At 41.0% G+C, this 11,644-nt stretch overlaps 1 protein-coding gene across 1 annotated transcript in view; it reads right to left on the bottom strand.

Moving 5' to 3' along the window:
• LCP2 (lymphocyte cytosolic protein 2) overlaps positions 1 to 11,024 on the bottom strand; it is a 62,547-nt gene extending 51,523 nt beyond the window's left edge. The window contains exons 1-2 of the mRNA XM_075274768.1: positions 10,822 to 11,024; positions 10,343 to 10,405 (exon numbers count right to left, since the gene is read on the bottom strand). Of these exons, the coding sequence (XP_075130869.1) occupies positions 10,343 to 10,405; positions 10,822 to 10,899 (141 nt within the window). The 5' untranslated portion in view covers positions 10,900 to 11,024. The remainder of the gene's footprint in view (positions 1 to 10,342; positions 10,406 to 10,821) is intronic.
• Between the last annotated feature and the right edge of the window lie 620 nt (positions 11,025 to 11,644).

Raw genomic sequence — 11,644 nt, 5'->3', positions numbered from 1 at the left:
GTTATTATATTATATTAATCAAGCAAGAGTTGGAAGTGTCATAACATTGAACAGGGGGAAACAACTGTGCCGATATAAAACATGGCTACGTATCTCTTAATGGGCTTTATTTCTCATAGCAACCGATTACAGCGCAGCTTTCATTTTGTGTTCTGCTCTTCAAAAATGAATCTGCTTTGTGAAGACTTTATCTTCCAGATAGTTTCATAAAGATGCGCTTTTTAGAAAAGTTTATTATAATTTCACCAATAGTTAGCTAAGCAGGAAGCTGTATCTCCTGCAAAAGCCAGCAATAAGCAACTTCTAGGCCTCGGGCAGCCAACTGCGCATGCCTGCCGGCCACAAGAAGATGGTCGCTTACAATACTGTGTAAGCGGCCATTTTCTTGTGGCCTGCGGGCATGCGCAATCGGCATTGCCCTAGGCCTGAGGGCTAGAAGTTTGACGCCAGCACCGGAAGAAGATGCAAAGAGAAGCCGTTCCTGAAGAAGATGGAGAGTTCTCTCGCAGCATTGGGGAAGCCCCCAGTGCTGTTTGAGCACTGGGGCCCGCCCCCAGTGCTGCCAGAGAACTCATTTGCATACCAACGGAAACCGGGATTTCTACCGAACGGCGGCGCGGAGAAGACATCTAAAAGTAGGAGAAGAATAGCCTTTCTTAAGGCTATTCCTACGTGTTAGTCACAAAAAATTGAGTTTTAATGATAGGATCCCTTTAAATACGCTTGTTGGACTAGAGGAAGCTACAGTATTACAGCTATTGCTTCCTTTTACAGTGTTTACAGTGTTATATGTCTCTAGAAGTGCAAGGCATAAAACAATATAAACAGGTTAATAAATAATAAAATAAGCTAAAACTAGAAAACAGGAAATTGCAGTAATGATATTTAAAGTGTATTTTTTTTTTCTCACAGAGTAAATCAATATGGCATCTGCCTAGTGCAAACAGGAACCACAAGTGGCCCCTAATGCTTTTGTCTGTGGTTTTGGACAGGATTTAAAGTGACAGTGTATGTTTTGCCTTCCAGTTATGTGGTTTTTGGACTGAAAGCAGTTGTGGCCTAGTGATATGGATCCATTTGTAGACAACAAATTACATTGTGAAGGAGACAATTTAAACAATGAAACAAAGCTGCATGGTAAATTCCCATCTTAGAATATGTATTGTATGTATTCATATGTGTTCACAAATGTCTAATAGAACTGGTTACCACTTCTGCCACTTGCACCGACCTCCAGAATGGAGATCTATCAACTCCTGTTCTGCATAATATACAATATTTGCAATCTATAAATGTAGCAAACCTGGGATCATGAAGATAGGCCATCACATCAGGATAGCCCCATTCTCTGCACCCCTGCCATTTACGTATTTCTCTTTGGCAGACATTTTAATGTTTTTGGGGGGTTTTTTTTAGAGACTTTGGTTGACAGATGGGTAGTGTTAATACTACAAGAAGGACAAGCTCTTCATTGTGATTTAAGTTTGTTCCCACCGTAGACACCAACTAATTTAAGGTAAGAATTGTGATTTTGCTGCAGCATATTGGCATTGACAGTTGTCCCTGACCTGCCTAATAGTGACACTACTCTACTAATCTTCTTTCATGCCCCTCTATCGATTTATAACTTGTAAATTGTAATGAAATCTACAGGAATTTCCCCACTAAGAAACACATTATACTTCACTACCTGCCATATTTACTTGAGTATAAGCCGAATTTTTCAGCACAGTTTTTGTGCTGAAAAAGCCCCCTCGGCTTATACTCGAGTCAGCAATTTTTTTTTTACTTTTTTTAGGAGGGGGGGGGGGTCTATGACCAGCCGCAATATCAATGTAAAGAATCTCCCGTAAAATAGTAAGAAAAAAAAGAAGCTTTACATTTAAAAAAAAAAAAAAAAAAGTTGTAAATCCCTCCTTTCCCTAGAATACATATAAAAGTAGACAATTACTGTGAAACACATACACATTGGGTATCCCTGTGTCTGACAGTGCCCGGTCTACTGAATATAGGGGATCTGCAGTGCTCCTGTTCCGTCAGGAAGGGGTTAATAGGAGCACTGCAGATACCCTATAATCAGCCAGGCTGAATTCCAAGTGGGGGAAGAAAAACAGTCCTCAAGCTCAGGGAAGGGGCAAACAGACAACCAAAACACCCCCTCCCCTTCCCCAGCATCTACTGCACCCAAAAACTCCGACCATTTTAATTTTTGAAATTTTCCAGTAGCTGCCGCATATATCACATACACAATATATATGTGTGTGTGTGTATATATATATATATATATATATATATATATATATATATATCACATACACACTATATATATATATATATATATATATATATATATATATATATATATATATATAGCACATGCATTTCCAGGATTCTGTTTGGAGTCACTAGCATCATGATTCCCCAGAAAACATTTCGTATCTGCTGCCCCGCCAACCTCTTGTATAAGGACGCATAGATCCATTCTACAATTCACCAGCATCATCACATATGTGGGTACAAACATACGTCAATGTACATGGCAGTAACAAAACATGGGTATCATATCATAGTGACAAGTCGAACTTTAACCCTAAGCAACAGCCTAAAGGAGTCCTGAATGGGAGACAATACTTACACTCTCCATTGGGTTTCAACCTCCTTACTAATAAAGAATATGCAACTGCTTGTCATAAGTTAAAGAAAAAAATCTCTTGAATTGTGCCATCACTTCTACAGAAATGTATGCAGAAGTGCTATGTCGCCACAATGTTAACTCCAAACACAGTAATGTAACAGTAGTGTAAGTGCTAATACTTGTCATCTCGTATAAAACTGTTGGTTAGCAAAAAGTTCATATTTAAAGGGATTTTCTTCCCACAATAAATTTATCACTCTCTTCTAGGCCCTGTGATCTCTATTACCCATCCGCCTCATAAGTAAAGCTGTCATAGGCTAAGGCCCCACGGGATGTCCTGAAGTCAAAAAGCGCTGAGGGAAAAATCGCAGCGGCAACACATCGCGGTTCTTCCCACAGCACTTTAACCAATTCAGTACCAGGTCAATTTGTGGTCCAGGACCAGACACATTTTAGGGGGAGTTCACACGGAGTTACGTGCCGCGAGATTTGGCACGTAGACGCCACGTGACCCTTTGTGTGCCGTACACGCTCCCATTGAGTTCAATGGGAGCGAGGAGCGTATGCGCCACGCTAGTTTGCGGCCGTGAATAAATGCACGGCCGCAAACTAGCGCGGCGCATACGCTCCCCGCTCCCATTGAACTCAATGGGAGCGTGTACGGCACGCAAAGGGTCACGCGGCGTCTACGTGCCAAATCTCGCGGCACGTAACTCCGTGTGAACTCCCCCTTAGGTTTATTTTGTATGTGCGGTTTAGAGGGTTGTAACATTTTTCTCGTATGTCTCATTCAACTAATTTTTGCGTCTTTTTTCGGGGACACATAGGGCTTAATTTTTATGTTGTTTTTATTTTCGAAAGTGTTTTCATTTTTTTTATATCCGGGAAAATATAAACAAAATAGGAGGGAAATTGTGTCTGGTTTTCACATTTCTTTTTTTTTTTTATTTAATAACACAAAGTAAAACTGAAAAACTCTATAAAATAGTTTTTCCTCTCCATTACGGTAACTTTTATTTTATATGGTGTCGTCGGGGGTGGGGCTATAACTTTTAATAATGTCATTTTATTGGCATATTATCTTACTATTTTACTTATTTTTTTAATTATTTTATTTCATTTAAAAAAAAAATTTAATTAATTTTTTAATATTTTTTTTTTCCGATGGTAAGGTCATAAGGTCATAAGAGACCATTGGGGACGTCTGATCACTGATTTCCCCTGCAACTGGGGATGGTACATTTAGCCCCAGTTGCACGAGGAATACAGCCTCCTGCAGGCTGCTATACATGGTATACAGAGCTGTTCTGGGTCCTGTAGGACCCAGCAGCTCTTGCAAGATGCTGCTCCCGGCGGATCACGTGACCGCTGGGTCAGAGGGTGGCCGCATCATGGCGGCGCCCATAGCCATGTATACAGCGCTCATTGAGCACTGTATACACAGGGATCGAGAAGGCAGGGATGGGAATAAACCTTTCCTGCCATCTCTCTGGGATCTCCGGCTGGCTGAAGTTACAGCCGGCTCCCAGTGAAAGCAGCTGCACGATCTTGTGCAGCTGCTGTGTTCTGATTGGACGTACCGGTACGTCCTGTCAGAACAAGGCAACCACTATCTGGACGTACATAGTCTATGTGCGGTCCGGAAGTGGTTAAGCAGAAAGGTTGTGGAGTTTTCCTTGGTAAACCATGGTCATTCAATGGCTCTTACAAGAATCGTCAAGTATTATTAATCCATATAAGATGGTCTGCGCTGTTGTGAGTTCTCTCACGACTTTACTAATACTTGCAATTGCACCAGGAATGTAGCTGTAGGGAGTGCAGGGCTCTGTAGGCTGAAGGGGCCCTAAAGTGTGGAGGAAGAGAGGAGAGGCCGCTGCACACAATCCAAGCTGCTTGAGGTCTAGTGTGAAGTTTCCACAATCAGTGGTGGTTTGGGGATCCGTGTCATCTGCTGGTGTAGGTCCACTGTGTTTTATCAAGACCAAAGTCAGCGCAGCATCTACCAGGAAATTCTAGAGCACTTCATGCTTCCCTCTGCTCACAAGCTTTTTGGAGATGGAATTTTCATTTTCCAACAGGACTTGGCCCCTGTCCACACTGCCAAAAGTACCAAAACCTGGTTTAATAATTACAGTATTACTGTGCTTGATTGGCCAGCAAACTCGCCTGAGCTTAACCCCATAGATAATTTATGGGGTATTGTCTAGAGCAGTGGTTCTCAACCTTTCTAATGCCGTGACCCCGCAATACAGTTCCTCATGTTGCGGTGACCCCATTCAGTTTGGAACACGCATCCATAACAGCGTGCGTTCCAGCTGAATAGCACTGCTGCAGACAGTAGCACGGCTTCTCAGTGGCTAAAGCCATCAGAAATATGTATTTTCTGATGGCTTTAGGCATACCTCCCAACTTTTGAAGATTAGAAAGAGGGACAAAATATGCGGCACACGCAGCCTTTATAAAGGCTATTCATTTCCTACAACAGCCTCCTCAGCCCCGCATGGCGTCTATCTTGCCCCCTGCTTCTGTTTCTTTCCTGCGCATGCGCAATCTGCTCTGCCACTTTGGATTTGGACTGCATAGCCTCCACCCACCTTCTTGATTTGACTACTACATAAGCACAGTATGCTCGTGCAGTAATCGAATCAAGATGCAGGGCAGAACAAGCACAGTCGACCCAAACCCTAAGTGGCAGAGCTCACTGTACATGCGCAGGATTTTGATCCTGAAGAGCAGAATGTAAGAGGCAGGAAATAAAAGCAGGGGGTGCGAGAAATACCACACACAGGCGGCATTTGGGGGAAGACGAGGCTGTGCTCGGAGCACAGGGGGAACGTCTGTGCTCTCTGAGCATCAATTACATAAATGAAAAATGGCCATAACTTTAGAAAAGCGAGGGCATGGAAAATAAAGGTAAGAGATGATTAACCTTTATAAAGGCTATTCCAACGTAGTGTCAGTTAAAATCCAATATATGCAATGATAGACTCCCTTTAGGATCCATTCACATGGAGGAAAATGGCACTGTATTTGGCGCTGAATTTTTTTCCACTAGCAGGATTTTCCACTAGTGGAAAAAATAAAAAAAAAGCTAGTGGCACCCATAGAAATCAATGGGAGAGGGGGCCACATGATAGCTCAGTGGTTAGCATTGCAGCCTTGCAGTGCTGGATCCTGGTGTTCAAATCCCACCAAGGGCAAAAAACCATCTGTAAGGAGTTTGCATGTTCTCCCTGTGTTTCCATAGATTTCCATCCCATATTCCAAAAAGACATACTGATAGGGAAAAAATGTACATTGTGAGCTCTATGTGGGGCCCACAAACTATATTTAAAAAGGAATCATTGGGAGGCTTTTTTTCAGCCTCATTTTCATCCATGTGAATGGACCTTAAAGTCCTTGCCAGAATGCTGCTAAATATAAAGTTTTATAACTTGTCCACTAAGCCCAAATCAGCAAGAAATATAATATATATATATATATATATATATATATATATATATATATATATAGTCTAATCCATTGCTAAACCAGATATTCCTACAACTGCAATTGATAATCTTCAGATCACCAAACAACAATGAGGTATTTTGTTTAGTCAAATTATCTTGCGAAAGAGGAGAAGCAGAAGGAGTAGTGGAGGGTCAGTCACATGATGTAGAGTCAGGACGTCATCATGGGAGTCAAATTATAAGACTTCTGGCACCCAAACAGTGCTAGATAATGCTCAAAACCATCGCAACAGGGGATTAGTATGTATATTGGTGCGTATGGTCATCTATTGTAGTAATAATAATATGCACGTACATTTTATTCACCAGCTAACCCCTTTAACCAATATCCTTATATTTCTTGTAATTTTTTGCTAGAAATGCATTAAGGCTAATATTGTTACATGTGCTGCCTGTACTAGAGCCTCACAATCTCATACATTGTCATGGGATGCCGCAGCTGAGAACTGGAAATCAGACAATGTTTAAAAAAAAATGAAAAAACTAAGGAGGCGTTCACACTTGAGCTTGTGTCTGCCTACCCGATCTCCGTCCTATTTCCTGGGAAAACTGGATAGAGCACGGCTTCCTGGAGATCAGCTTTAAAATCCATTCATTTTTATGGGGTTTTAAAGGGATTCTACCATTAAAACACTTTTTTTTTTGTGGATAACACCTTTAGATGTGATCTCTGCCGCGCCGTTCCTTAGAAATACTGGTTTTTACCAGTATGCAAATTAGTTCTCTCGCAGCGATGGGGGTGGGCCCCAGCATTGGAAATGCGATGGGGGCGTCCCCACTGCTGCTTGAGAACACGATCCTGCGATGCCTCTATCTTTGGCTGGATCCTCCCCTTCTTTTTTCGGCGTCACCTCCGACGCCTGCGCAGTTGGCTCTGCCAGTGAGACACTAGTAGAGCCGACTGCGCATGCCGGCCAGCGGCTATAGTTCCGAGGCTGCAATTGTGCGCATGCGCAGTAGGCTCTACTAGTATCTCACTGGCAGAGCCAATTGCGCAGGCGTCGGAGGTGACGCTGAATAAAGACAAAGAAAGAAGGGGAGGATCCGGCAGAAGATAGAGACGGCGCTGGAGCCTGTTTTCGAGCAGCAGTGGGGACGCCCCCATCGCATTTTCAGCGCTGGGGGACGCCCCCATCGCTGCGAGAGAACTAATTTGCATACCGTTAAAAACCGGTATTTCTAACGAATGGTGCAGCGGAGATCACATCTAAAGGTAAGAGACGAATAGCCTTTCTAAAGGCTATTCTGACATCTTATCCCCAAAAAAATGTTTTAATGGTAGAATCCCTTTAAAGCAAACCGCTAGTGTCCGTATGCAGCCTCTCCATCGTGAAACCGTTTTATTTGCACGGATGCAACGTCGGACATACAGGACTTTGTGTCCGGCCAAAAAAAATGGTTTCCCTGTGGAGAGGATGAATACGGACATCGGCAGTTAGCTTTACAAACCCATTCAAATGAATGGGTTTTAAAACTGATCCCCGGGAAATCGCTCCCTATGCAGTTTGCTCTGGGAATAGACCCAGGGGGCGAACATGAGCACGTGTGAACGCCCCCTAACATTTAGATCAATCAGAGCAAATAACATATTTCCCATTAGCACTCCTTTTTTCTGTGTATATGGGCAGCCCCTACCTCCAGCTCATTGGATTTCTGATCATGATTTTCATGTGTAACACAGTTTTTTTGTTACTGTTCTATACCATAGATTGTAAGCCCCCATAGATTGTAAGCCCTCACGGGCAGGACCCTCTACCCCACTGCACCAGTCAATCACTGTTAGTATTATATCTACCTGTATATTCTGTGTATTGTATGTAAATCCCCAAATGTAAAGCACCATGGAATTAATGGTGCTATATAAATAAATAAATAAATAATAATAATAATAATAATAATAATAATAATAATAATACCTTGTGTGGATGGATTACCATCTACACCACCCTGCCAATGAGACAACCAAATATCAGCCCCACCACAGTGACATCAATTGGAAAGCCCAGCAAAACAAAGTACAGTGTTGAATTACACCTCTATGCCACCACCATGTCACCACACTGCCAGAACCACAGGACTGGAGCCTGCAAACCACAATGTCTAAATTTCAGATAGACAGTGCCTACGATATTATTGACCCTTTACAAACTCGTATATCAGGGGCAAGGCCAGAATATTCCTTCCTGCAGACCTTGTCAATATCCCAGTACGTGTAACCAATTGGTATGAGTGCCATTATGAACTTACCTCTTGTAATAATAAAAAGAGTGGTATTGCTTAGCAGAAACTCACATTGAACACTCCCATGAGTGGACTTTGCATGTCACCACCCCATTTAATCCTTACCACAAATGGTTACGTTGGTCTTCTTGAAGAAATGAGGCACTCTTGGGAACTTTTGGAGGAAGTCTAATGCCAGTTAGTATTAAGTTATAATAGACTAGGTAAGAAGGGGTTAATGGTAATGATTGAGATAAAAACCTAATTTTCGGTGATGAGGATGATGGAGGAACAGAAGGTTTAAGATACATGATAGCAATGACAATGTACAGACACTAGTCCTAGTCCTTGAAGGATATACAGTATATAGTTGGGCATCATCAGCATAAGGATTGTACTTATGCCGACAGTCTGCCTGAAACTGAAAGAAAACTATAATAGAGAGAGGAAGTGCAGAGAAAGTAGATTCAGCAAAAGCTACACTGAAATCTAACCAGGGCTTTAGAATGTATGGTATGCAAAGATTACGAGAACATCGGCTTTAGTAAATTCCATAAATAGCGGTACTAAGAAATACGTTATGGTCATTTAATGTATTATATGTGTTACATATACTGTAATTCAAGATCCACCAGATCCCTGCACAAAACAAATAGTGATCTTGGATCCATACTAGTTGTAAAATGACTTTGCTGGAATGTAACTCTTGCTATGTGTCACTATATCTATCAGTGTTTTCCATCTTGAAATTATGTTTTTGGTTTTTTTGCTTCTAGTATAAAGTGAATAGATATTGGGTATAACAAAAGATATGTCTCTAATGATATACTCATGTGCCATATGATTTAGGCCACAAATACCCTGCTACAGTAGCTTGCATTGTGATATGTTTGTCTTCAGGTTATATCAAGAAACGTTCTATTTATATATGATTGACATTGATAGTTTTATTATATCAGGATTTATTATATCAGGATTATCAGTAGAGGCAAAGGCAGGGCCAACATGAGTTCTACCTTTCACAAAGCTAATTTATATATAATGCTAAGAATATGTGGCATTATTAGTATGTTTTTTCCTATCAGTATGTCTTTGTAGTATGGGAGGAAATCCGCGCAAGCATGGGGAGAACATACAAACTCCTTGCAAATGTTGTTCCTGGTGGGATTTGAACCAAGGACTCCAGCGCTACAAGGCTGCATTGCTAAACACTGAGCCACCGTGTTGCCCCAGGCAAGTGCCTTTTTTTTTTTTTTTTTTTTATATGGACCACTCCATAAGGAAACCTGAGAGCCGGGCCTTAGAATGTATCTGCCAGGTCCCCTGCACCTGCCAAGAAACTGAGGTTGGGTATATACAAGGGATTAAATAGCTTTTACCAAGTTTGACGTTATCCCCTATCAATAAGGGGTCTGGTTTCCCTTCCCTGACGGAGTGGTAGACTAAGTATACAGTATATCCTGCCATTCTATTCATTCTATATCGGAGCACCAGAGATAGTCGAGCACTGTATATGGCTATCTCCAGTTCTACCATAGGGAATAATTGGAAAAACTAGGGCTCATGCTCAGCTTGCTTTGTTTGACAATACCTGAAAAGTGGATGGGATTCTGGCTAATCCCATCCACACATTGCAGAAAAAAATCTGCAACGGAAAAACTGTGCGGCATGTCAACTGTACCTGCGGAAACCTCGGTGTCTTCCATAGAAATATAATAGGGACAGAAAGTCTGCAGAGGAAAACTCTGTGAAATTGCAAAACAAATGCTGCCAAAAATAAATAAAAAACTCAATGCTTTTTCAATGTGTTTTTTTTACAAAGCAGTTTTTTTGCCGCGCTTTTCTATGTGGGGCCTTAGAGGGATTTTTTTTTTCACTTTTTTATTTTTATTTGTGAATACATTTGGCCTATGTCCCAGGACTCACTTTCAGCACATATGCGGAATATAGTTTGACATATATAGTAAATGCTTACCAAAAACCTTTTTCCATCGATTCCTTGCTTTTTAACCATTTTTTCACAATCCTTAAGGTTGCACTAGGAAAAAAAAATATTCATTTAATACCAAGCAGATTAATTATTAAAATATTCCAAAAAACCCACAAAAACATTCAAAAATAATTGGAAACGAAGGATTATTTTACTCTCTGAATTCTATTTTTGATCTTTTATGGCTTTATCTCTATTTTGTTACAAATTTAATACATATTGGTGAAGAATCTTGATATATTTTACTAAATTGGTACGATCTTCATGTCCATGTACCCTGTATATTGAATATACTGTGTCCTACATAGACAACCTGTTCAGGATAAAAGTCATGCAAACCTTTGAAGGTAAAGTTGACACATTAATAGAACTATGTACAATATTTAGAGCTACAATAGTTTCATCATCATCATCATCATCATCATCATCGATATTCATATAAAGAATACTAATAAGGTACGTACCGTTTTAAAATACTCAATGAGGGTATCAGGACTCCATGTGCAAACTTCAGTGCACGACGGCACCTTTCTAAAAGCCATTTGTCTTCTGTTCTCGAAACAAATTTGACGTTCAGTTCATAACAGACAATAAATTAAAAAGTTCTGATACTACGATTGTCTCTTTGAAATCCTGAATTGGACCATGAAGCTTCTAGAGCCTGAAGGTGCCCAGAACATTGGCGTGTTAAAAATGCCTATATTTTAGTAAAATAAAGAGTGACAGGCTGACACATCTTCTACAAAAGTGACAACTTCCTCCCCACGACAAGTTCTCAGTTCTCAGAAAAAGCCAGCAGCACATTTCCTTTACCACTTCCTCATTCGCAGCATGAACTGCAAATAGAAAAGTTTCTTTATGTCTCCAATTTGTTGAGCGAGAATTACCATTTTACTGTACAAGTATATTAAACATGGTAAACAGACAAACTTGGGCTTGCTGAGGATAACCGGCTGTATTTGTGTGAGCCTCTTTTATTTGAATATTTTGGTAGGTACTTTGGTAGGTTGGACTTTAATAAACCTTATCTAGAATGGAAGACAGGGTCTAGGATGTCTAGGGCCCACCAGTGGAATTGTTTCTAGAGGCCTACAGATCAGCTGTGCCAAGCATGGCTCCAAGTAATAACAATGCCATACTGCTCACCCACTATACGATGTAAGCCACTGCAGCGTGGTTCATGGAATTGTTAACATTACCTATAGCTGCACTGTCCTAGCTGTCGGACCCCTGCAGATGTACTATTAATGGCCTATACCCTATGGGGTGCTATTTCATTATCGGACC

Source organism: Leptodactylus fuscus, chromosome 5 (assembly GCF_031893055.1).
Source record: "Leptodactylus fuscus isolate aLepFus1 chromosome 5, aLepFus1.hap2, whole genome shotgun sequence".
NCBI classification, from domain to species: Eukaryota; Metazoa; Chordata; class Amphibia; order Anura; family Leptodactylidae; genus Leptodactylus; species Leptodactylus fuscus.
This window is presented reverse-complemented; position numbering and strand designations above follow the sequence as displayed.